This window comes from Schistocerca americana, chromosome X (genome assembly GCF_021461395.2).
Source record: "Schistocerca americana isolate TAMUIC-IGC-003095 chromosome X, iqSchAmer2.1, whole genome shotgun sequence".
NCBI lineage: Eukaryota > Metazoa > Arthropoda > Insecta > Orthoptera > Acrididae > Schistocerca > Schistocerca americana.
In genome coordinates this window covers 738217504-738243816 of record NC_060130.1, presented here as the reverse complement: position 1 = coordinate 738243816, position 26313 = coordinate 738217504, and the positions used below count along the sequence as shown (strand labels likewise).

At 41.8% G+C, this 26313-nt stretch overlaps 1 protein-coding gene across 1 annotated transcript in view; it reads left to right on the top strand.

Annotated features, from left to right (window-relative positions):
• The window catches only part of LOC124556294 (glutamate receptor ionotropic, kainate 2-like), a 414191-nt gene that overhangs the window by 289005 nt on the left and 98873 nt on the right, over nucleotides 1-26313 (top strand). Inside the window, exons 9-11 of the mRNA XM_047130270.1 lie at nucleotides 4560-4698; nucleotides 10470-10607; nucleotides 12592-12790. Coding sequence (XP_046986226.1) covers nucleotides 4560-4698; nucleotides 10470-10607; nucleotides 12592-12790 — 476 coding nt within the window. The remainder of the gene's footprint in view (nucleotides 1-4559; nucleotides 4699-10469; nucleotides 10608-12591; nucleotides 12791-26313) is intronic.

Here is a 26313-nt window from a genome sequence, read left to right as displayed (position 1 = left end):
CCCACGCTGGCAGCTGTATCGACCCACCTTTAAACGCATTTTAGTTAAGCAGGCATACCATTTGCTGTCACGTCACACGGTATAAAATCTAAATACATAAATTTCCTTTTCTTATCAACTTAGATTCATGTAGACAATACTATCACCATACACCTTCAATTTATCGGTTGCAGAAGTGGCAAATGTATAAATTCAACGTTAAACGAATCGACAATGCAACTTTTCTGCAGCAAATTGAAACAAACTAAAATTTATTGTCTCGAGTCCACTTTTGAACAGTTACAGAATTTCATGACTTTAGCAGTAGCTAAGCCGTAATTTATCATGTAGATATTTGCAGATGTGTGGCTTCTTGAGCCGAACAATCGAAACCTCCCTGACTTCCTCGAACATAATGAAATAGGTGGCAATGGATTTGCTGCAATACTCTTAGATTACTGTGTAGGACATGTAAATACCGTGTTACTCAGGGCATTTCCTAAACATTCGTCTAATTTCAGAAAGGCTGTATCTTCAACATGATTGAAGACAGAAACTTGGGACAAATTTTAACTTACGAATAGGAGTAAAAAGTTTATATTTTTCAAAAGAACCATCTGCTTTTGCAAGGGTATACCTTTTCCATGCATGCACATACAACCTTGCAGTACGTTTCACAATTTTAGGACCAAAGTTTTCACTGATATCTCACAAATATTCAATACGCCCTCCCCCGGACGCACATCAACCATGCGGTGGTCACATTCATCCCACACTTCTGGAGTTAATGCATCCGATATCTCTCACCTGGCACAGCGAGTAGACCTGGGGATTTCCTCTTACATACACAACTGTCTCTAAACTGCTGGTGTCGTTCTCGAATGCTTTGTGATGTAAAGGGCCCTACTCACTCACCAACATATTGGCCGACTGACCGACCGATCAACTTCGTGGCAGCCTACACAAGTCCGTATCAATTGCACTCATCGATTATAACGCCGCCCATTGTGATTTTTTTTACCGTTGATGCTATGTTCCACGAGATTCCGACTCGTTTTACACTACGGTTTGTTTTGGATGTTTTAGAGGCAACAAGGTCAAAAAAAGCCGAGAGAAAGCTATGATCAAAGAAGCGGCTAATACAAAGAAAGAAATTCGCCCACGCTCTGTTACTTAAGGAGCTGGGAGCCGATGATTTTCGAAATCATCAAAAAATGAATGAAACATGCATTTTGGAGCTGAACATCATACAACCATTCTTAACGAAGGAGAATACAGACATGAGATAGGCTGTAAGCTGCGAGGAGGACTTAGCTACTCTACGGTTTCCAGCTGCTACCAGGTGTTACGAGGAGTTCAAACTCAGTGCAGTTGTATCCCCACAGCTACTATCTAAAATGATTCCTGAAACCTGCAACGTGACTTAAAGTTGCCTGAGAAAATGCATCATGGTAAAGCAAAATAAAAAGAACAAAAGATGTTTGTGTAAACTTTATCTACATCTACATCTACATTTATACTCCGCAAGCCACCCAACGGGGTGTGACGGAGGGCACTTTACGTGCCACTCCATTACCTCCCTTTCCTGTTCCAGTCGCGTATGGTTCGCGGGAAGAACGACTGCCGGAAAGCCTCCGTGCGCGCTCGAATCTCTTAAATTTTACATTCGCGATCTCCTCGGGAGGTATAGGTAGGGGAAAGCAATATATTCGATACCTCATCCAGAAACGCACCCTCTCGAAACCTGGACAGCAAGTTAATTGCGATGCAGAGCGCCTCTCTTGCAGTCTGCCACTTGAATTTGCTAAACATCTCCGTAACGCTGTTTCGCTTACCAAATAACCTTGTGACGAAACGCGTCGCTCTTCTTCGGATCTTCTCTACCTCCTCTGTCAACCCGACCTGGTACGGATCCCACACTGATGAGCAATTCTCAGGTACTGGTCGAACGATTGTTTTGTAAGCCACCTCCTTTGTTGATGGACTACATTTTCTAAGGACTCTCCCAATGAATCTCAACCTGGCACCCGCCTTACCAACAATTAATTTTATATGATCATTCCACTTCAAATCGTGCCGTACGCATACTCACAGATATTTTACAGAAGTAACTGCTACCAGTGTTTGTTCTGCTATCATATAATCATACAATAAAGGATCCTTCTTTCTATGTATTCGCAATACATTGCATTTGTCTATGTTAAGGGCCAGTTGCTATTCCGTGCACGAAGTGCCTATCCGCTGCAGATCTTCCTGCATTTCGCTGCAATTTTCTAATGCTGCAACTTCTCTTTATACTACAGCAACTCATTATGCACTCAGCATAAACAACAGACACACAAGAAATCAAACATTTAGCAGCTCTTCATAGGAGAGGGTTTGGATAGAGGCTGGATATTTCAACACTTTTTAACAAGGAAGCAAGTACTTTTTATGAGTAAAAGTCCGTTGACTGTCTATATTTCGCTTTTCAGATTTTACTTCCGACACGCATCGGAAATTAAATCTAAGATAAAATATGTTTGCATTTCGGTTATTAGATTTCATTTCCGGCAGTGTTGGGAATTAAACCTAAAAACCGAAATACATAACGTCGAATGATTTCTTTTAGTCTCTCTGTGTCCAACATGGGTTAGGTTAGGTTAGTGGTGTTTAACGTCCCGTCGACAACGAGGTCATTAGAGACGGAGCGCAAGCTCGGGTTAGGGAAGGATGGGGAAGGAAATCGGCCGTGCCCTTTCAAAGGAACCATCCTGGCATTTGCCTGAAACGATTTTGGGGAAATCACGGAAAACCTAAATCAGGATGGCAGGAGACGGGATTGAACCGTCGTCCTCCCGAATGTCCAACATGAAACCATTATAAATTCGTATAAAAACGAAACAGGTGCTTCATTTCTTTCGTGTCTATAGCCATATTCCTCGCTGGCTTTAAATTTCTCGCAATTCTGTAATTAAAGTTTACCGAGCTTGGTGGCGCAGTGGTTAGCACACTGAACCCGCATTTTTGGAGGACGCCGGAGGAAACCCGCGTCCGTTCATCCTGATTTGAGTTTTTCGTGATTTCCGTAAATCACTTCAGGGAAATGCTGTTATGGTTCCTTTGAAAGGGCACGGCCGACTTCCTTCCCCATCCTTCCCTAATCCGATGGAACCGATGACCCCGCTGTTTCGTCCCCTCCTCCGAATCAACTAACCAAGCAATTAAAGTTTCGTCAGCCTCGATCTCTATCATGTATACTACAACAGCTTTCAAGCCCGCGCGCATTAACAAAAGGAAGTTTTGTCGGATGGTTGGCGCGACAGCATTACACACCGCACAGTTTGCCGAGTAAAGCAGGGGTGGCGAAGAGGGGGGGGGGGAAGGGGGGGGGGATTCAACTGTCGGATGGTTGGTCGGTTGCCTAAGCGCCTACACATGTCCAAATTTGTCGGTCTGTCAGTTGGTACTTGCGTGTGCAGGGCCCTTAAGAGTGTGGTGTCCTACTCTCGACTAAAATCACGCCACTCTGTTCAAATAGAGATCACAAACGCTTATTGTAGCTGCATTATCGCCACCTTGATAACAAAAGACCGAGCGAGAAAACTAGCTGTATCAGAGACAACCCTACCGGGAAATCACATGGACCGGCAGTTGCAATTGGCGACAAGGTAAACAAACTTTTATGTCTTTATGAGTAAGATAAAATTTACCCCATGCTTCTGTCGTCATTCATGTAGACGTGAAATCGTGTTTCTGAAACATGCTACGTTAGTATTTGCCGGCCGGGGTGGCCGAGCGGTTCTAGGCGCTTCAGTCTAGAACCGCGCGACCGCTACGGTCGCAGGTTCGAATCCTGCCTCGGGCATGGATGTGTGCGATGTACTTAGGTTAGTTAGGTTTAAGTAGTTCTAAGTTCTAGGAGACTGATGACCTTTGAAGTTAAGTCCCATAGTGCTCAGAGCCATTTGAACCATTTTTTTTTTTTTATACATTAGCGTTTATAGTCAATAACAGAGATTTTCCACAGCACATTAGTGTTTCCTAGCGTCCTCGGCTACAGAGATATTTTTATAGTGCATTCTTTCTATCTGTACTCCCAAAGCATGATAAAACGTTATTACAGTGTCTCGCCGTCTCTCGATAACTTAAAATCCATTATCACATCGGGGCTAGAGAGGTATGGTTACATGGCTTCAGCGTTTCTCGGAGTGTCTGGCATAGTGTTTCTACTACCACGGTAAACTTAATGATCGTAATTGAACCACACAATCAGTGTAATTAGATTGTAATCATTCCTCTCTGCTTCAAAAGCGAAGGAAACTTAACAGACACATTCAATAGACTAATCTTCCTTGCAGTGTATGTTTTACCTTCATGCAGAATTTATTTCATGAGTGAATGAAAAATAAGGTTCACTTTAATGAGATATTATCAAAAGACAGCATTTAGTTTCAATACTACAAATCAGAAATCATCTAATTTGTTAAAAAAAATCTGTTCAACTTTACCGTACAGCAAAATTATCTGATAATATAATCGAGCAGAAGATTTTAAAAAATAATAGAAAAAAATGTTGATATTCTATTGTCTTTCAACAGGAATCAGCATACTGTATACAAAGTCAGAGAGACCGCAAAGAAATATGTTTTCATTTCTGGAGCCGTTCACCATCGATGTCTGGATCTACATGGCTACAGCTTTCCTCGGAGTGTCTGTGATGCTGTTTCTACTAGCACGGTAAGCTTAATAATAATAATCGATCCACACAATAAGTCTAATTAGATTACAATCATTTCTTTCTGCTTCAAAATCGAAGGAGATTTAATAGAAGAATTCAGATAGTTAAATTAATTTTTGTGAAAAGTCAGTTAAAAGAATTAATATTAACTTATTTCTCATTTGTTGCAAATTATAAAACAATTTGCCGCAACTGTATTTAGAGCATGTCGAATGTTTCCAGCTAACTAATTTATACTCTCGTGTGCACACTTTCACAACGTAGATATTTCTTTAGGGGCATTTCATATGAGAAGGTACCTTCACACTGTCAGTGCAGCTAGCAACGAAACTGGTTGTTACGTACTTCTAGAGTTTCCGCGAAAAAGTATTACCTATGATATCAATTTATTTATTCAGAAACGAAGGTTAGAGTTTACTGATATGCAGGTCATTTAAGATAGTACGCCTGGTCTCCTAAAATAGAATAAAAGAGGTCTGCTAATAGTAAACAGGGTAGAATGTTCCAAAGTTTTGGTGTACACATTGATGAGAACTTGAAATAAAATAAGCTTATTACGGAGCTTCTCAAACAATTAAGATAAGCTACATTCGCTCTTCGATAATTGCTAGCCTTGGAAACAAATCAATCAACCTCCTGACACATTTTCTACATCTACATCTGTACTCTGCGGATTACTGTGAAGTGCATGGCTGAGGGTACGTCACACTGTACCAGTTATTTAGGCTTTTACCCGTTCACTTTTGACTCAATAATGTCTTATGGGATAATTTTCTAGAATAACTACACACTTATAAAAAGTAATGATTGTACAAAAGCGAGCAGTAAGAATAATATGTGATATTCACCCGCTACCATCATGTAGGTACCTTTTCAAGGAGTATTAATTACACCGTCATAATACAAACATTCGCTAATGAAACTCGTCACAAAAAATCCATCACAATTCGAGAACAGTCATGTCCATTCCTACAACAATAAAGGAAAAAATGACCTGTATTACCCATCAATACAACTGCCAGTGGTTCAGAAAGGAGTTCAATAAGCAGCAACAAAACTTTTTTCCTGTAAAATAATAAATAATGAGTTCATTAATGATAACATTAGTCATGTATACATATCCTGTAAACTGAGACGTTCATCGTTATTTCCATAAGAAAATCGTTTAGATGATGAATGGTACATGTAACTTACAACTAAGACTTGTTGCGAGAAGCGTCATGCAATCATTCCAAACTGTTTAAAGAAAACACAGGAATTCAAAATGAGGGCGAATGAAGTAAAAACTGAGTTTCTCCCTACCTCTATTAACCATTATCAATAAAGAACTAAGTTCAAACTTGCATAGATCAAGGAATTTACGTGAGCACTGACTGAAATAAAGTTTATTAAAACAAGTTACATGCTTGCTGATGATTTATGACAAATACATGTGGAATACGAACAAATGTGAATAACCGATCCTGTAGACGGAGCCAGCAGCATCCCAGTGCCCATCGCTGTACATAGGTAATATCATGATAGAACTGATGAGCTGTTTTACAGAAGTTCACAGAAATGACGTGATGACTTTTAGTTATCACGCGAAAAGAGTGCTGTTGGTACCATCAACGTCGATTAAAAATCTGTGTCACAGTTATAAGTGACTCAAAATGGGTTATCGATATAAAGCCAACATGGACATTAGCAAACGGTGTGTGGATCCAATTGCGAGCTTATTTGAAATACGGCATTGCTAAGTGAAAGTGCATACATCTGAAATCGTCATAAGATTTTATACATTTGAGTTCATTAGAAAATGTATTTATTGCTTTAATGTTTATTCAGCCGACGAAATAACATAATTGTTATGCTACATTGTCAGTTTATTCTTCTTAGTTCATCTTTGACGCGCATGTATAGGTACTGGACAAAAATATGGAAACTGTGATATCGGCGCCTGCAGATGTTAGCAGCTAGCGAAATGGGAACAATGGCCGTCGACAGGAGCCTCCCACGCCGTGTGTACTGGAGACAGCCTCTGGTTTCCGAGGCGCCAAAAATTGCGGCTGCCACCGACTCAAGTAAATCATGTGTTTACTAGCGCAGTAGCTGCACGTGTGGATATTCGGCCTTAAATGTTTGCGTGTTTAGGAGAATCTCTTCTTATTGATTCCCTTATTACCTGTGCTGTTGACCTTCTGGTTTGTGTTCTGGCACGGATCGCTGGCACGGTAACTCAGCGTGTTCGGTCAGAGGGTTAACTGCCCTCTGTAATAAAAAAAAGATAAAAATAGAAAAAACCAGTCAGGGATTTTCATCTGCCCCGAGATGACTGGGTGTTATTGTGTCGTATTCATTATCATCATTCATCCCCATTACGGTCGGAGGAAGGTAACGGCAAACTACGTCCATCAGGACAGTGCCTAGTACGGCGGTGTGGGTCTCCCGCATCGTCGCCCTACGCTCTGTCAACAAAAGGGACTTCGTTTCCATTTTCCAATACGGTGTGGGAAGCACGGTGGCATTCAAAACAGGTTCGAGCCGTCTCGCAATGGATAAAGACAGGTTCTGTATGGTTTTCAAGGAATACTTATGCCATTCTTAGTGCAAAATAGTGGCAAGTTCAGGTAAAAATGATGAGGGTGGATAGCGATCACTCCCACTTCTATACAAAGTAAACCACAAAGGCTCAATAATATTGAGAGCCGGTGACGTGGACAGGGGAGATATAATAAGTCATCCTCTTTCTCACAAAACTAGCATCACCACTGGGTAATAATCATTGTACCGTGTGATTGCCTGATCAAACAAACTAGTCACACAAACGTGATACAATCCTGAGCGGCCCATTCGGCATGCTGTTGGGCCCATCTGAACCGCGCAGAAAGGTGTCAAGGTTGCAAATATGGACCTCGCCTTGGATCTCGAGAGTGATTTTGGGCATCATGCAACCTATTGCGCACTTTTTGAGTCGTAACGCTACGTCCTGCGGTTGCACGAAAAGCATTATTCAACATGGTGGCGTTGCTGTCAGGTTTTCTCCGAGCCATAATCCGTAGGTAGCGTCATCCACTGCAGTAGTAGCCCTTGGGCGGTCTGAGCGAGGCATGTCATCGACAGTTCCTGTCTCTCTGTATCTCCTCCATGTCCGAACCACATCGCTTTGGTTCACTCTCAGAAGACTGGGCACTTCCCTTATTAAGAATCCTTCCTGGCACAAAGTAACAATGCGGACGCTATCGAACCGCGGTACTGACCGTCTAGTCATGGTTGAACTACAGACAACACGAGCCATGTGCCTCCTTCCTGGTGAAATGACTGGAAATGATTGGCTGTTGGACCCCCTCCGTGTAATAGGCGCTGCTCACGCATGGCTGTTTACATCTTTGGACGGGTTTAGTGACATCTCTGAACAGTCAAATGGACTGTGTCTGTGATACTATATTTCCTTCCACCGTAGTCATCGCTAACAATCATCTACTCAAAGCAGAAATACGAAGCGACCATTAAGCGTTTCTGAAGATAAACGGCCCTGTAACACGATATGTGCGCGTAAGAGGCACTGCACGTTATGGTGGCAAACAAATCGGAACTGTCGAGTCGTTTATTTCGCCTGGAGAACCGTATCATGTTTAACTGTTAAAAAGAATTCCAAACAGAGACATGATCACCCAAGGAGCGGCGCCTCACACGTCTACCAGTGTCAATTAGAATAAGCTCATTCATTTTCATCCAGAGAGCCTTCTTCGGAAGGGGAAAGGATGTGCAGGGAGGAGACCCCCCAAGAGGGATCATTGCCGACAAAATTTTATTAAGTAAATTTTTCGTGCATAATGTTCGGCCGTAGCCGGCTTGGGCATACTGTGGTGGAAGGTGCTGGCCGGAAGACCATGGTCGGCACATTCCTGCCACGTGCTCCTCGGTCAGACTCAAGTCCCACGGGTTGGTTGCGCTGACGGGGGTACGCTACTAGCAAGGCGCGTTGGCGGAATCAATCCTCCAATCAGAGACTAGATTAATTAATGTCAGGCGTGGGGCTGTCTGTGATTTCGGTCTAGTAAGACAATCTAGAATCAGTTTCTGAGACTTGCACGCACAATCTACCTAAGAGAGTGATTGGAACGCGAACAGGAATAAACTCAGAGATAAAGCAACATTAGAAGAAGAAAACGGCTGCAATATTGGCAGCTTTAAGGGGCAGGTTTACATCGATGAAGTGTAGACACAACGCAACAGTGCTGCAAATTGACACAACACACGCTTGGAACAATTACATTTTTATTTTATTTAATTGTTGAGTGTCATTTCTCTTTTAGATAGCTGATAATGTGAGTCCTAAAGTGATCTATCAGCGTACATTTCTCCTTCAAGAATAAAGGCAGATTAAACGACACTCATAAAAGGCATTTTTTGCAAATAATTAATGTTCTTATTAGCGTCTTACTCTATGTCCGCCACTTAATATTTGTGTTTCCTTACTGATTATAACTAGGTGAGTATCCCAGTTTTGTTACGAACTAATTATTCCAATCTTCTATAAGTTCATCTCCTCTTTCGCTCACTCTGTGTCCATCTCCTCTTCTGCCTCTCTCTGCCAATCTCTTCCTCGTCCCTGTCTCTCTCCATCTGCTCCTCTTTCCTTTCTCTGTCCATCTTCTTCTCTCTGTCCATTTGCCACTCCCCTCTCTCTGTCTACCTCCTCCTCCCTCCTATCTGTGTCCATCTCATGCTTCCGCCTCTCTGTCTGTCCATCTCCTATTACCACTTCTCTCTCCGTGTTATCAAAAAATGGTTCAAATGGCTCTGAGCACTATGGGACTTAACTTAGGGGACGTACTCTGCCGTTAACAATTTACGTACTGCCTGCACACTTCTCTAGATTTTGGTATATAACGCTAGTTTTGTTCACGTAATCAGCCTACAATAAACTTATTGATAAGCTCTGAGTGCCCGTAAAATAACAGTTCAAGAAAAAACTCTGACTGATTAAACCATTATTAACATTACAGCAGTTTTATGTAGGCTTTTAAACTATTTCGCGAACAGTTTTACAATGAAGCACACAAACGGTTTGAAATATTACCAGCGCATTTCATATTCATTTGCAGAATTTTCAGCTACCTCATTACAGTTATTATTATATCACTATTTGATCAATATATTATTTGAAGCCGGCCCTTGTGGCCGAGCGGTTCTAGGCGCTTCAGTCTGGAACCGCGCGACCGCTACAGTCCAGGTTCGAATTCTGTCTCGGGCATGGATGTGTGTGATGTCCTTAGGTTAATTAGCTTTAAGTAGTTCTAAGTTCTAGGGGACTGATGACCTCAGATGTTAAGTCCCATCGTGCTCAGAGCCATTTATTATTTGAAAAATATATATTTCAATCTATAGTCGTAATTTATTTACTTTGCCTACTGGCTACCGGCTGTAGACTGTACCAATTTCATGGTATCCCCTGGCACGCAGTCGTCACACTAGCTTCCCAAGTAGCTGTGTCAATTTTGACAAACCTAGTTGGGAAACCAGTGCTACGAGTTCGCGCCAGGTAATGGCCCGAAGACAGCACTGCGTACCGAAGTACGTAGCCAATCGGGAAAACAATTATATTGCGACTGTAGACTAAAACATATATTTTTTCAGTATTACATGGGTCGCGGTTCCGCCGACAATATGTCGGGAATGTGTAACATATTATTTGATTGTAATGATTCGATCTTCTTGTCATCTAGTTTAATTTGTGCGATGTATCTGTTCTTTCGTAAATTGTAAACCAGTTGTCTTCCTGCAGAGCTACACCGTCCGAGTGGAAATCGTCGCACCCATGCTCTGCGGAATCGGAAGAGCTGGAGAATACACTCACCATGAGCAACTCTATCTGGCACAACTGTGGCTCCATAATGCAGCAGGGATCCGATATAGCTCCACAGTAAGCCTAAGGAGTTCTTGATATTCTATTGGCAGTTTTAATATTTGTAAATGTACGCTTTAAATAGCTCAAAAACGAATTGAAAGTACAGACGGTCACAGTTTAGTTTTTTAATATTGTAAGACTCGGTTCGTGTTTTGTAGCCGTGGTGGTCTAGCGGATAGGGCACTAGATTCTAGCCCTACAAGTCTCAGGTTCAGTCCGGAATAGAGGTGGGGATTTTCCTTCATTACAATCCTTCCAAGAAGGCCCCAGGTCGATTCAGTCTGCGATAAAATTAGTACCGGAGATCTTCTCCATGGGTAAAAGGCGACCGGGGCTATAGTCCTGCCACCATTCCATTCCTAGTGCTACGACGAAGACGATGATGTTTGGTTTGTGGGGCGCTCAGCTGCAAGGTCATCAGCGCCCGTACAAAGTCCCAATTTTTTTTCCACTCCAATTCTTTTTACACAGTCCAGTTTAGCCACTATCACGAATGATGATGAAATGATGAGGACAACACAAACACCCATTCCCCGGGCAGAGAAAAACCCCAAGCCGGCAGGGAATCGAACCCAGGACCCCGTGATCCAGAGGCAGCAACGCAGTCCATTAGACCATAAGACTGCGGACGCCACGGCGAAGAAAGACTGCTCTCTTCCTCTAGTCAGGCCAATATCCTGGTCACGGGCTTGTGCCACAGACGTTGCCTTTGCATTTTGCGTTTCGAGTTTTAATACCTGCTATTTAGATACGATTCATTATGGCGTCCATCCGGATAGCAAAATAGTGGTCATTGACGAGTGGCGTCAAACGGATTAACTAAGGAAACGATTTGTGTGGCGCAACAAGATAGTCAGACAGGATTGCTGTTGCCCGGAAAATGGTCATTTTGTTGACAGTTTGTACTCGACTTTGAGCTCTCATATGTCCATGAACACATTTTTCTGCGTAAAGTTATGCACCGATCGCGAGTAGTCTCAGGGTTCAGACCAGCAGAGATAAGTGAGTGTTGTCAGTTACCTCTTTATGGATTTTGTTTTGATCCGAAGCCAACAGAGAATACTACGTTACAGCGGAGTTGCGTCAGTTTAATTATTTCCCAAACGTACCTATAGGACGTCACGGAATGCCACATGTGAGCGTGACGTACACACACCACTTAATATTAGAGTGAAGCTGCAGTTCTTCCACCTCACATAAATTTTATATAATTTTCCTCTGGTTCTTTGCTGTTCTTTTCCAGTGTCACTCTTTTGTTCCTTTGTACCAGATAGGAACTGACAGCAGATTACTGTAAACTAATATTACTGCAAGTAGTTCTTATTCTGTAGCCCTAAATAATTCATAAAGAAGATAGCAGCAGACTATCTTATACTTTACTACCATGTCAGACGCCTTATAGGTGAGTTACGGCCGGCCGAAGTGGCCGTGCGGTTAAAGGCGCTGCAGTCTGGAACCGCAAGACCGCTACGGTCGCAGGTTCGAATCCTGCCTCGGACATGGATGTTTGTGATGTCCTTAGGTTAGTTAGGTTTAACTAGTTCTAAGTTCTAGGGGACTAATGACCTCAGCAGTTGAGTCCCATAGTGCTCAGAGCCATTTGAACCATTTGTGAGTTACGTTGTATAGATAAGGGAAACAAAATATTCTTTTGACTTTCTCATTAAGCAAGTTCTGCAAGAATTCAAAATAAGCTTCGAGTAGATCTACAAAATCACTAAAGGATAACAGTTCAGTGTATATACACCAGCAACCAATATGAAAACTAATAGAATTTTAACAATTACTCGATGCGGATTTTGCGAATGAAAGTAACTTAAAAAAATTTTGGTGGCTCCACTAAGCAACGTAAAGCTAAACTTTCTAACATCTCTACCCATTACATTCATTAACACAATGCAGGCCAGACCTTAATGAGCGTGTTCTAATAGACAATTTAGCACATGTTTTGACATTATTCCTACTATCGAAAGTAACGTATGCTGTGGTCTCATTTCAGAGCTATTTCGACGCGGATGGTAGCAGGAATCTGGTGGTTCTTCACTCTCATCATGATCTCTTCGTACACTGCAAATCTTGCTGCGTTCCTTACAGTCACAAGGATGGACTTCCCAATAAATAGTGTACAAGATCTCGCGAAGCAATCCAAAATTAAGTACGGAACGTTCGAGAGGGGATCGACTGCAGCCTTCTTTCGAGTAAGTTTGTTTGTTTCCTGCTCTAGTGCTAACGAATTGTACTAGTATTCCGAATGCTTAAACCGAACTCCAGCTACGAAACACCATTAATGATACCCTGCTGCTCACAGCACCAACACTGATCGGCCATAAATCAATAATTTGGGATATTATGCTTCATATGGTTCTCCTGTTATGAATGTTCACCTTATTTAGAATTTATACGGCTTATAAATATAAAATATCTGCTTCTGAACAGCTGTTCTGTTGCCATAGTACAGGGTGGTTATAAGTACACTTTTTCTGCCTGCGAGGACCCTCATGAAACGTGAGTGACCGTAGGACAATGAAACTTAGTCGAAACATTTGTAAACACAAACACATTTTAATCTCCACATGAGAGGGTAACATCTATTAATAGCGTACCATGTTTACATTCCAGGTTACAAACGTTGCTCAGTGTGACGACCATCTGCATCCACCACAGCCTGAAACCACGTTAGATACCATTTCACGACTTCACCTTTTGTAGTATTGTCTTCCTCAGTTGCGTTTAATATTACAGTACATTGATATTTTCACTTTATGGACCGTCTGACAGCAACTGAATGAAACACAGTTTTAATGCCATATGCGTTTCGCCTTTATTTTCTGCAAGGCATCTTCAGTGGCCTGCCGGCCGCGGTGGTCTAGCGGTTCTAGGCGCGCAGTCTGGAACCGCGCGACTGCTACGGTCGCAGGTTCAAATCCTGCCTCGGGCATGGATGTGTGTGATGTCCTTAGGTTGGTTAGGTTAAGTAGTTCTAAGTTCTAGGCGACTGATGACCACAGTAGTTAAGTCCCATAGTGCTCAGAGCCATTTGAACCATTCAGTGGCCTGGAATATTTACATATGTTCGCTATTTAATTTACATTTTGGTCACTGTACCTATACGTTATAAACAGTTCTGGGTATTCGTATTTCCTATTAGGTAGTAATGTTTTGAACTGTATTTACAGGTTACGTGGACGATTTCCTACATATTACGCTCCTGTTGCAATTTTGGTGTTGTTGTTCTTCTTCTAAATGCCAATTTGCGGTTTTTCCCACATTTCACAGCACTATGAACTTGACACTTGTTTCGATGCAATTTTTAGGTTTGTGTTGCCGACTGTCAGATGTTATTGCCAAAGATCGAATGTTATTGCCGAACACCTGACAATATGCAACACAAACCAAAACATTGCATCGAAACAAGTGTGAAGGTCATAGTGCTGTGAAATGTGGGAAAAAAATCGCAAATTGGCATTTAGAAGAAGAACAACAACACCAAAAATGCAACAGGAGCGTAATATGTAGGGAATCGTCCACGCAACCTGTAAGTACAGTTCAAAATATTACTACTTAATAGGAAATACCAACCACCACAACTGGTTATAGCCTATAGGTACCGTGGCCAAAATGTAAATTAAATAGCAAACATATGTACATATTCCAGGCCACTGAAGATGCCTTGCAGAAAATAAAGGCGAAACGCGTACGACACTAAAATAGTGTTTCATTCAGTTGCTGTCAGACGGCCCACAAAGCAAAAATTATCAATATACCGTAACATTTCACAACTGTTCACAGCACTTTTCGAACGGTGGAGCGTGGAATATTAAGCTGCCGTGACAAAGCTCGTGGATTGCTTGAAGATCGCACAGTGCGTCCAGCATTCTCAGGCACGGCAACAGTAACTTCTTCAACAATGTGTAGCGCAACTGGCTGTCGGCCTCTCCCAGAAGCAATTGCCCGCATCTCGTGGTCGTGCGGTAGCGTTCTCGCTTCCCACGCCCGGGTTCGATTCCCGGCGGGGTCAGGGATTTTCTCTGCCTCGTGATGGCTGGGTGTTGTGTGCTGTAATTAGGTTAGTTAGGTTTAAGTAGTTCTAAGTTCTAGGGGACTTATGACCACAGCAGTTGAGTCCCATAGTGCTCAGAGCCATTTGAACCATTTGAACCAGAAGCAATTCCGAAATCCAACCTCGGTGCCGGAATTCCTAATGCGTCGATACTGGCGAAGAGCAGCAACACTGTTGCTACTGTTTTGACAAAACAGGTTTACGAGTAAAGACTTGCTCACGTTTTCCAGACTCATGTTGACTGTCTGCAACTGTGAAGTACCCTGATGGTTGTGCTTCAACCCTACGTCGTCGCAACCGTGTTGGCGCCTAAGGGCAAGTCATGATAGGGAACACCACTAATAACGCAAATCCTGCAGCACACGATCTGAACATCATTCCTATAAAGTTGGGTACCCAAACGATAAACAGTGTTCTGTCTCTACTGACTCAAGTAGCGAAATATTAATTATAACTAATCTGTATAATCAGAGAAACACGAAATACTAATCGGCCATATAGCTTTTCTAATACTCGGTGTGAAGTATTTGTTAAAAAACTGGTTGTTTAAAAACTCGTTCACACACGGATGGCTAAGTAATAATTCCAGCCACACTTCTTTGAAAATAGACTGTACTGATACAAACCATTTTTTTAGCAATACTTTCTCATTTTTAGTAAGCATATTGGCCTCATTTCTAAGGAGTCAAGTCACGCGTGGAGCGTGGGACTTAATACACTCTCGCACATCATAGAAACTGTGATGTTGTGATAAATGGAGTAGGTTATTCGTCCACAAAAAAGAATAATTGACAGGGAGAAAGGAAGCTGGTTACCCTCGCCGGAGGATCACAGAATAGACGAAATATGAGCGTGAGATAAATCTCTCACCTTCGTTATGTTCTAGCAGATAATCTACGGACATAAATGCTCAATTAGAAAAAAAATGACGGCTTTATTGAATCGCCAGAAAATCATAAAATACGTAGCTGGCTCGGATAGCGATACAGTAAACGCTAAAACTGTATGATTAATCCAGTTACAATTCTACACAAAAGCTTATGTATTCGACACCATCAAGAACCGTAACAAAGTTTTTGTATGAGGGAACGAAGTCAAAGAGATGCGTTTTCCTGAGATCATGCACCAAGACATTTCGATTCAAGTTAACTATACGTGGGTGCTGACTTGAGAAAGACACCATTGAGAAGATATCTCATAATTTTAAACACTGGAAGTCACGTAGTTGCTAAGTCGGAGAAAACGTTGTATGCGTTGTCCTATGAAGAATGTTTGGGCATACATGAAATATGTCATGGGGTATGGAATTGCAAAAATTGACTTCAGAGTGTACTGAAGATAGATTCGGCAAACAATCCGTCGCACGTAGTCATTACAGTTGGGAACCTACAATACTTGCAGTAACATGGAATAGAAATTACTCTTGAATCTGACCACATCACCTAGTCTAACGTTCGTTGTAGTATCACGCTTAAAAGTTACTCGCGAGTGTCAGCTAACAATGGAACTTGCCATCAAAATTGTAAGATGAAGACAATACTGATGCGCCTTTTTAACTGTAGGTGTTGGAAGTTCACCATCACTTCACAGAAATTACATAGGATGAGCTACTAGCACGAACCCTTGTCACGTAATGAATTACTATAACAATCGTGCCTGCAACGGATTTTGATTTATCCTAAAAGTTCTACGAACGTACTGACAAAGTTAAAACTGCCTCTTAGTGTAAGGTCAAGAGACTGACTTTAATAGGGACGTTTATAAAATCGATCGAAAATGTCCATTTCCAATTTTTTTTTGTTTATTAGTGGAGCTCATGGGTAATAAGTTCACAAATCGCATCCGAAATGCCTGAAAAATAATTAAATATGTGACGCGACCTTCCTGCGATGTCTATTTTTTGAAGCAATACCTCAGTATCTACAGGCTCAGAGGGATAACGACTCCTACATTAAAGGAGAAGCCTGCAAATTGTATTCTGGATGTTGCCAAACTCACTATCAGGTTTCTGGCCGATCCTGAAGCTCTAAAAATGGGTATTCTTGGCAAAACCCAGAATCCAAATGTGTCTCTAGATTCACTCATATGAAAGGCCTAAAACCACATTTTATCTGCTACATTTGTCAGAATTGCAACTTATGATACAGTTTTTGTATTTAATGATGGTAACTAGGAAGGATGAAAGTATTAGAGAGAATGGGCTTCAAGATAGGAAATTTCACTCAAAACATCTTGAGAAAAATAGATTTACAGCGTCTCTATGCAGTTGAAACCTCAGTTAAGGACATGGTAAAGGAAAGAAGGCAGAAAAACAGAAAGCAGAAGAGAAGCTTACCAGGAGAGAAACTTTGAAGGGAATTAGGACCCTGAGTACAAATATGGAGCCTTCTGAAGAGGTGACACAAGAAAAAACGTTAAGTTGAACTTTCAATTGCACTTCCTGAAAATTATGTTTTTTAAAGCTTATATACCCTCCTATCAGAATCTATGGATGCTAGAATTATGAAATTTTGTATACTTATTTCTGTAAACTCAGTAAATGCTGTCTCAACGGTAAATTTTGAAATTAACAGTGTAAATTGAGATATGGTACAAAGCGCTTGGAATTCTGTATTAGTTTTATATTATACTAACAGAATTCCAATTAAAAATTATTAAAATTCTCGTATTCGAAATATTCAAAAATTCTCATGATAGAAGCTTACTAAATGCAAAGTGATTAAACAGAGAACATTTTATAGAAATCTCTTGAATAGTTTCTGTGAAAAATGTACGTCTTATTTTTTGAAAGAAAATTTTTTAAATTATATAAGAAGTTAACTATATATAATCGAAGGAACTTAACAGTAAATGTGTTAATTTCATGTAAAGCATAGTACAAAATTTCATTCCTGTATCTTCAAAATAGTGGACCTGGTGCATCTTTTAAGTAGTTCGTGTGTTTCATAAACGTCTCCCCTTTAATATGTTGATATATAAAATATCAACTTCTCCTAAACGCAACTAAATTTAAGTCGTGGATTCTATAATTTCTGTCTGACAAGTAGCACTTTCGACAGATCTTCGTGTACTCACGACAAACATTCTGCAGTACATAAACTTCGATTAATTACTTAATACAAAATGATGTCTGAAATGAGGACAATTGAGGCGAACGACGATATAGGTTTGTTTTAGAGCTGTGGAAAACTACCACGAAAAAAAATCGGTTAGTTCCGATCACATTTATTACAGACAAAGCTGAAATGAGGAATCCAATAACTTCTTGTAGATCTGTAGAATTTAACCAACTGCCATCTAACAGAAGCTAGTTATGCTAGCTCAAGACGGTCTGTAGCCGTTTGCAGAGCAGCATACTGTAGCTCGGTATGAATTAATTGTATAGATTTGGAGGGTTAATTTTCACTAACCACTATATACGATGAAGTAGGTATTACCTTTAATGTATATTCAGCAGAACAACCAAACAAGATTATCAATTTGAAGGCGTATAAAGCAAAAAAGGGGCAAACACGTGCACAGAGTTTCGCTACACGGAAAATTCTGCGCTCTTACCCTCTTCGTGACGCAGACGGGGTGGACAACAATGAGTGCAATCTTCATATTCAGTATGTATCATTAACCACCTGCTCTTAAAGTATTTACACCCTTCTCGTCTCTTTTGTTCGTGTCCTGTGAGCTTGCTGATTACTCCCAACGCTTAACAAACGAAAGAGACAAAAAAGAAAGAAAGAAAAAGCTTGCGGGAGTGAGACGAGCGGTAGTTAGCGCTGTTCAGTCAACAGCGGAGGCTCTCGCCAGGAGAGCCATACAGACTGAGGACCGTGCCTGCGCAGCGGACTCACAGCCACACACACAGTCTCTGCGCACGTCTCCACAAGAAAGCGCACTAGTCAACGTACACTGAAGGATTTTATTTCCGTTATTTATACTTATATTCAGTATTTTCATTACAAGATTCTAGCAAGCTGTTACTGCTTCGGAGCAGTGCAAAGACGTTTTGTGGCATTTTGTCGTCTCTGTCCGTAACAAACACACCAAAGAGGAATGAGGTACTTAAAAATACTGGTGCCGGAGGTTGGGGCTTGTATCTCAACTGAAGTTTCCTGACTAACAGACGCGCTTGTGACATAGGCCTATTTAAAAGTAAAAGAGGTCTCGTGCTATGTTAGCGATGCGAGATGTGAAATAACGTTTAAATGTACAGCATGTCATTCAATGAACAAGGATTTTTGAACTTGCACGCTAGCTGCGGATGAAACTTAGTGAAAATTTCTGTATTTGCAGACTCAGTGCGACGCATTAAAACTCTTGATGGAAAAGGTTGTTCGTAAATGAATTGGCAATAATCGCTATATTTTTAGAACATGATGGAAGAGACTGACTTAACTATGCAATTCACGGCTACAGAACACTCATAAAATTACACTACTGGCCTATAAATTGCTACACCACGAAGATGTGCTACAGACGCGAAATTTAACCTACGAGAAGATGATGCTGTGATATGCAAATGATTAGCTTTTCAGAGCATTCACACAAGGTTGGCGCCGGTGGCGACATCTACAACGTGCTGACATGAGGAACGTTTCCAACCGATTTCTCATACACAAACAGCAGTTGACCGGCGTTGCCTGGTGAAACGTTGTTGTGATGCCTCGTGTAAGGAGGAGAAATGCGTACCATCACGTTTCCGATTTTGATAAAGGTCGGATTGTAGCCAATCGCGATTGCGGTTTATCGTATCGCGACAGTGCTGCTCGCGTTGGTCAAGATCCAAGGACTGTTAGCAGAATATGGAATCGGTGGGTTCTGGAGGGTAATACGGAACGCCGTGCTGGATCCCAACGGCCTCGTATAACTATCAGTCGAGATGACAGGCAACTTATCCGCATGGCTGTTATCGTGTTGAAGCTGCATGGGCAGCTGTACCCGTACACGCCATCCAAGCTCTGTTTGACTCAATACCCAGGCGTATCAAGGCGTTATTACGGCCGGAGGTGGTTGTTCTGGATACTGATTTCTCAGGATCTATGCACCCAAATTGCGTGAAAATGTAATCACATGTCAGTTCTAGTATGATATATTTGTCCAATGAATACCCGTTTATCATCTGCATTTATTCTTGGTGTAGCAATTTTAATGGCCAGTAGTGTACTTAACCAATATTTTCCCAGATACGCAATGTTCGTTGATTGGAATAAATAAACAAGAGACATTTTTTGTTGTAGATGAGTTTTGCTATTTGGGGAGCAAAATAACTGATGACGGTCGAAGCAGAGAGGCTATAAAATGTAGACTGTCTACGGCAAGGCAAGCGTTTGTGAAGAGGAGATAAGTGTTAACATTGAGTGTAGATTTAAGTGTCAGGAAGTATTTTCTGAAAGTATTTCTATGGAGTCTAGCCATGTATGGAAGTGAAACGTGGACGATAAATAGTTTAGACAAAAAGAGAATAGAAGCTTTCGAAACGTGGTACCACAGAAGAATGCTTAAGATCACGTAACTAATGAGGAGGTACAGAATAGAATCGGGGAGAAGAAGAATTTGTGGCACAACTTGACTAGAAGAAGAGATCGGTTGGTAGAACACGTTCTCTGGCATCAAGGGATCATCAATTTAGCATTGGAGGGAAAAGCGGATGGTGAAAATCGTAGAGGGAGACCAAGGTATGAATACACTAAGGAGATTCAGAAGGATGTAGGTTGCAGTAGTTACTCGGAGATGATGCAGTTTGCACAGGGTAGAGTAGCATGGAGATGCATCAAACCAGTCTTTGGACTGAAGACCACAACAACAACAGTCTTTTGTTAGTTTCATTTACATTTACAACATTTTACAAACAGTGAAGAAATTTGAAGTTTCTGTCGGTGAAAACATTTTTCCCACTAAATAATTTTTAGTAAATTAAAGCAATATTTTCAATTTGACGTATTGCTCAGCATATCATCAGCTGCTCACAAATGAACCTCCGTGCAAGCAATTAAAAGTTACTACACAGTTACGAAGAACTTCCTAATTGAAAGTACAAAGTCTTCTTTAAAGTATTTCAGTTACATGACTTGGGATCAGCGAGGCAAGAAAAGGAATGTATTTCAGTGGGAGAACATACTATTTATGTTATAAATGTAAATTTTTGCTCTGCAAAGCATAATTTTAAGACTGAGTGATTTATCAAGGCAATTAGAAATAGCCTCACACATCACTGGTTGACAGTATCAGGAAAAGAGTCATTGTATGATTCGAAAATACTTTTTGCTGAATGTGGTCCACAGCTTTTCTAAATTGTAGAAATTTCATCTTATAACCCCTTAAACTGCTGTTAAATTTATTCTTTATTGAGCGATCGATTTCGATCAAAGATCATATCAAACACAGATATTTGTTAACAGCGAGAGTTACATTCATACACACACACACACATACACACACACACACACACACACACACACACACACACACACAAAACTCGTGGTCAAAAATATAGTATTTATAACAATGTTAAGTTATGCAGATGTAAATGCATAGATGAATACGTTATTGCATGATGTCTGTGAGCTATACTGAAGAACCTTGCAAGATGGGAGTTGTAGACACAATATGCCTCCGAAGTACTTCATTTATTTACGGTCACTGGAAAATTAACTCTTCCAGTAAGACTTAATATTAAGATTCCATTTTCGTCCTCCAGTTATGTTGTTTACCTTACTTTTAATATAAAGTTCACTCAGTTGTGTTACTGACACAAGGTGGAGTTATAGGATGCGCACGTTCGTTCTGAGATCAGCAACGATCTTAAATCATTACTCGTCAGTCCCCTTAAGGTTACAACAGAGATGTCGTATTTAGCAACGTCAAGTTCAAATGCTAATTTGCAGCAGCACTTATACGAAGAAGAAATGAATGAGAAAGTCCTGGTGGAACTGCAATAACGCAGTAGTAAAAATAATTGTACATAGCTTTCCGAACCTTGAAACGTTAGTTTGGCGCGGCTAAACGCGTTCTGGTCGATCAGGTGAAGCATAACGGGCGATTCGCGACACAAGTAATCACAAATCTATAGGACGTAGGGAGTGGGGCTCTCTGCTAGGTAGCAGAAAACAGTTCAGCGTCTGCAGCTGGTGAAAAGAGAATCGACAATGTAAATCAGATATCAGAAATGCTGCAGGTAACCTGAATAGTTACTGAGAGTGGGTTTTCCCCGCGTGTTTGGCCGTTGTCACATGTGCGGCGAGGTGGTGCCATGGCGATGAGTCAGGGTCCGCAAGATCATATCACGGGCACAAAATTTCATACTAATAAAGTAACAAAAAGCAAGGCCACCAAACCAAAGATAAGAACAAGAGGAGAAACTGTGTCCAAACGCCCACTGTAGAGTGAATAGTACTTAAGATATACTGAGGTGACAGAAGTCAGGGAGACCTCCTAATATGTTGTCGGATCTCCTTTTGCTCGGCGTAGCGCAGCAACTCGACGTGGCATGGACTCAACAAGTCTTTGGAAGTCCCCTGCAGAAATACTGAGCCATGCTGCCTCTATAGCCGTCCATAACTGCGAAAATATTGTCAGTGCAGGATTTTGTGCATGAAGTGACCTTACGATTGTGTCTCATAAATGCTCGATAAGATTTATGTCGAGCGATCGGTTTGGCCACATAATTCGCTCGAATTGTTCAGAATGTTCTTCAAATCAATCGCGAACAATTGTGGTCTAGTGACATGGCACATTTTCATCCCTAAAAATTCCATCGTTTTTTGGGCACATTAAAGCAAATGGTCTCGAAGTAGCCCAACGTAACCATTTCCAGTCAATGACCCAGTCCATTCCATGTAAACACAGCCCACACCATTATGGAGCCACCACCTGCTTACACAGTGCCTTGTTGACAAACAGGGCCCATGGTTTCGTAGGGACAGCGCCACACTAAAACCCTACCATCAGTTCATCGTCATCATCATCATCACTGGGTTGTCTGCCTTGCGGCAGATTTTGACTGTATAGCCCTCCATGCTTCTCTGTCTTCTGCATTCCTCTTTATTTTCTGCTACCCTCCTTGTGGCCTGCTGACATAATCCAGCATCTGGAACTTTCTTCTGCCCTTCCCCCTCTTTTCCGGAAGGAAACCATCAATTGCCTCTACTAGAAGGCAATCTCTTCTTAAATTGTGGCCCTTTCAGTTTAATTTCCTGTTCTTCACCGTCAGCAGCATCCTCCGTTCTTCTCCAACTCTCCTCAGTACTTCTTCATTCCTAAATTTATCAGTCCAGCTGATCTCCGTTCTACGCCATATCCACATTCTACAAACTTCAGTTCTCTTCTCATCCTGCTTTCTCAAAGTCCACGTTTCTGCTCCATACGAGGCGACGCTCCATATTAAACACTTAAGCAGCTGCTTCCTTAATTCCTTGTTTAAACAACTAGTTACGAGTCTTCTCTGCTTTTGAAATACCTCTTTCACCAGAGCCATTCTCACTTTGATATCTTGTTGGTAATTCGTGTCTTCTTTAATCCAACTGCCCAAATACTTGAATGCTCTTACCTGTTCTATGAATTCTGACCCCAACTTAATTTTCACTTTTTTTTTCCTTAGGCCTATGTCCATGCTTCTGGTTTTATTTTTATTAATTTTCGTATCATTTGCTGCACAGGCTTCATTCAGGTCATTTGGCATTTGAGTCAGCGTCTCTTGATTTTCTACGAGGATCGCCATGTCATCTGCAAATCTTATACATTCAATTTTCCGCCCACCTATCCTGACGCCTCTTGTCCCATCCACACAGCTTTCCAGTACTTCCTCCAGATAGATGTTAAATAGGATCGGCGAGAGACAACAGCCCTGTCTAACACCTCTCCCAATCTTGCTGTCTTCAGAGATCCCATTACCTATTCGTACCCGAGCATTCTGATTCAGATACAGATTTGCGATGAATATTCTCTCCTTCCACTTTACTCCCTTCTTTTTCAAGATATCTAACAGTTTATCCCACTGAACTCTATCAAAGGCCTTTTCGAAGTCTATGAAGACAGCATACACTTCTTTGTCCTTTTCTCTTTATCTTTCGCCGATGATTCTTAGAAGTTCAATGGCACCTCGTGTTCCCTTTCCCTTTATGAAACCATACTGTTCTTCACCAAATGTGTCTTCCCGCGTTCCATATAGCCTCCTATTCAGAATTCGAAGAACTACTTTTACTGACCGCGATATTAGGTTGATTGTCCTGAGGTCTTCACACTTTTTGGGATTATTAGTCTTTGGGATTGGGACTATTATACTTACGAGAAAGTTTTCTGGCCATTCCCTTTTCTCATAGATGTAGTTGCAAAGCGAGGTCAACTCATTTTCGCCTGTTTCTTTGAAACTCTTTAAGATTTCTGCCGGAATGTCATCTACACCACACGCTTTGTTGTTTTTTAAGGTTCTCCCAATGCTTTATTTACCTCTTAACCTAGGATAAACTATCCTATTTCATTTTCGTTTACTGATTCTTCCATCTCAATCTGCAGATCGGAAGGTCTTTGATCCGCTTCATAGAGAGTTTCAGTATATTCTTTCCATCTATTCTGAACAGGGTGTGAGTGACTTAAAAGAGTTCCATCTTTCCCTTTTATCTCCATATTTTTTTCGTTCTTCCTTCCCTGAAATACTATTTCCTTGGTTACTCGATACATCTTTTCGTACTTGCCCTCTTTCTCCTGTGTCTCAATTGCTGAGCAGATTTCTCTCGAACATTTTTCCGTGACCTGGTCAGTTACTCTTCTCAGCTCATTGTTCAGTCTTCTGCATTGCCTTTTTCCTTCATCAAATGTGTGTGTGTGTGAAATCCTATGGGACTTAACTGCTAAGATTATCAGTCCCTAAGCTTACACACTGCTTAACCTAAATTATCCTAAGGACAAACACACACACCCATGCCCGAGGGAGGACTCGAACCTCCGCCGGTACCAGCCGCACAACCCATGACTGCAGCGCCTGAGACCGCTCGGCTAATCCCGCGCGGCTTTCCTTCGTCAGTTTGTGTGTTTTTCCATTTTATCCTTTGTGCCATCTTCAAGATCATGTCATCGGTAACCCATGATTTACGTCTCCGCTTGCACTTCACCAGACCAACATCGTGGATAAGTCTTGGCTTTTCTCATGCATATCCGGAATCTACTATGTATTAGTATGTAATCGATCTGGTAACTGCTATTGTCTATATTCGATGGCCATGTGTACCGTCTTCTTTTGTGATGTTCAAAAAGCGTGTTTCCAACAACCAATGAGTTTTCCTCACGAAATCTGACCATTCTCGCACCTCTTTCGTTTCTGTTACCTAATCCAAGCTTTCCAACCGCATCTCCGTTTTTCCCTTCGCCAACCACCGCATTCCAATCTTCCATTACTATGATGCACGCGTTTTTCTTCTCTCTCTCCACCAGTGATTCAATTCTGCTGTAGCACTCTTCAATCCTATCGTCGCTGTGTTGGCTGGTTGGCATGTAGACCAGTATCAGAACTACATCTTTCTTGTGACCTTTCAACCTCAGAATCATCAATCTGCTATTTGTGTATTCCAACTTCATTATCATGGTTTTTACGAGAGGGAGTTGGAAAACAAGTTTCCTCTGTCGACTGCTGGCAGAGTTGTGTGATATGGGCGGAAGACGACACGGCAGGTGAACGCGCACGTGCAAGACACCGATATACCATTGGGTAGAAGTCGACCGCGATCAAGCAGATGGCGCTGTCGCAGTGCCTGCGCAAAGGGGAGGCCAGCTGCCCGGTCTTTTCACGGAACTATCGAGAGAAGGTGCGTTTTGGAGTCGTGGTCAAAGGCGGAAGTGAGAGGTGTTACCCGCTATGAATGGGCTCGTGGAGTATCAGACACAAAAATTCATAACCGCCTTGTTGAGGTGTATGGGTCTGGTGTGATGTCAAGGCAAATGGTGCGGAGATGGTGTCAGCAATTCAATGATGGACGTCAGCAAGTGTAGGACATTCCGAGACCTGGTCGGACGCGCACGGCCACTATAGATGCAAATGTCAGGAAGGCGGATGACATGATTAAAGCGAACCGGCGTATCACCATCGATGGGGTAGCGGCAGAACTTGGAATCGGACATGAGCAAGCTCACAAGAACATCCACGACATTCTTCGATACAGGAAGGTGTTAGCACGATGGGTGCCTCGCCAGCTGACCCCGACACACATGGAACAACTCATGGCGTTCAGCCTGGAACAGCACGTGCGTTACCATGAATTTGGCAATGACCTTCTCTTTCGGATTGTGACGGTGTATGGAACGTGGGTCCACCATTACACGCCCCAATCGAAGGCCGCATCCATGGAGTGGAAACATCGGTCATCACCTGCCCAAAAGAAGTTTAAAAGTACTCAGCCTGCAGGTAAAGTGCTACTCACCGTTTTCTGGGACGCCAACGGAGTTTTGCTGCTGCACTTTCTGGAGGATGCAACCATCAATGCTGCGCGGTACTGCGCCACTCTGTTGAAATTGAAAGAGGTGATTCGGAAAAAGCGTCCTGGGCTTCTCAAAATGGTTCAAATGGCTCTGAGCACTATGCGACTTAACTTCTGAGGCCATCAGTCGCCTAGAACTTAGAACTAATTAAACCTAACTAACCTAAGGACATCACACACATCCATGCCCTAGGCAGGAATC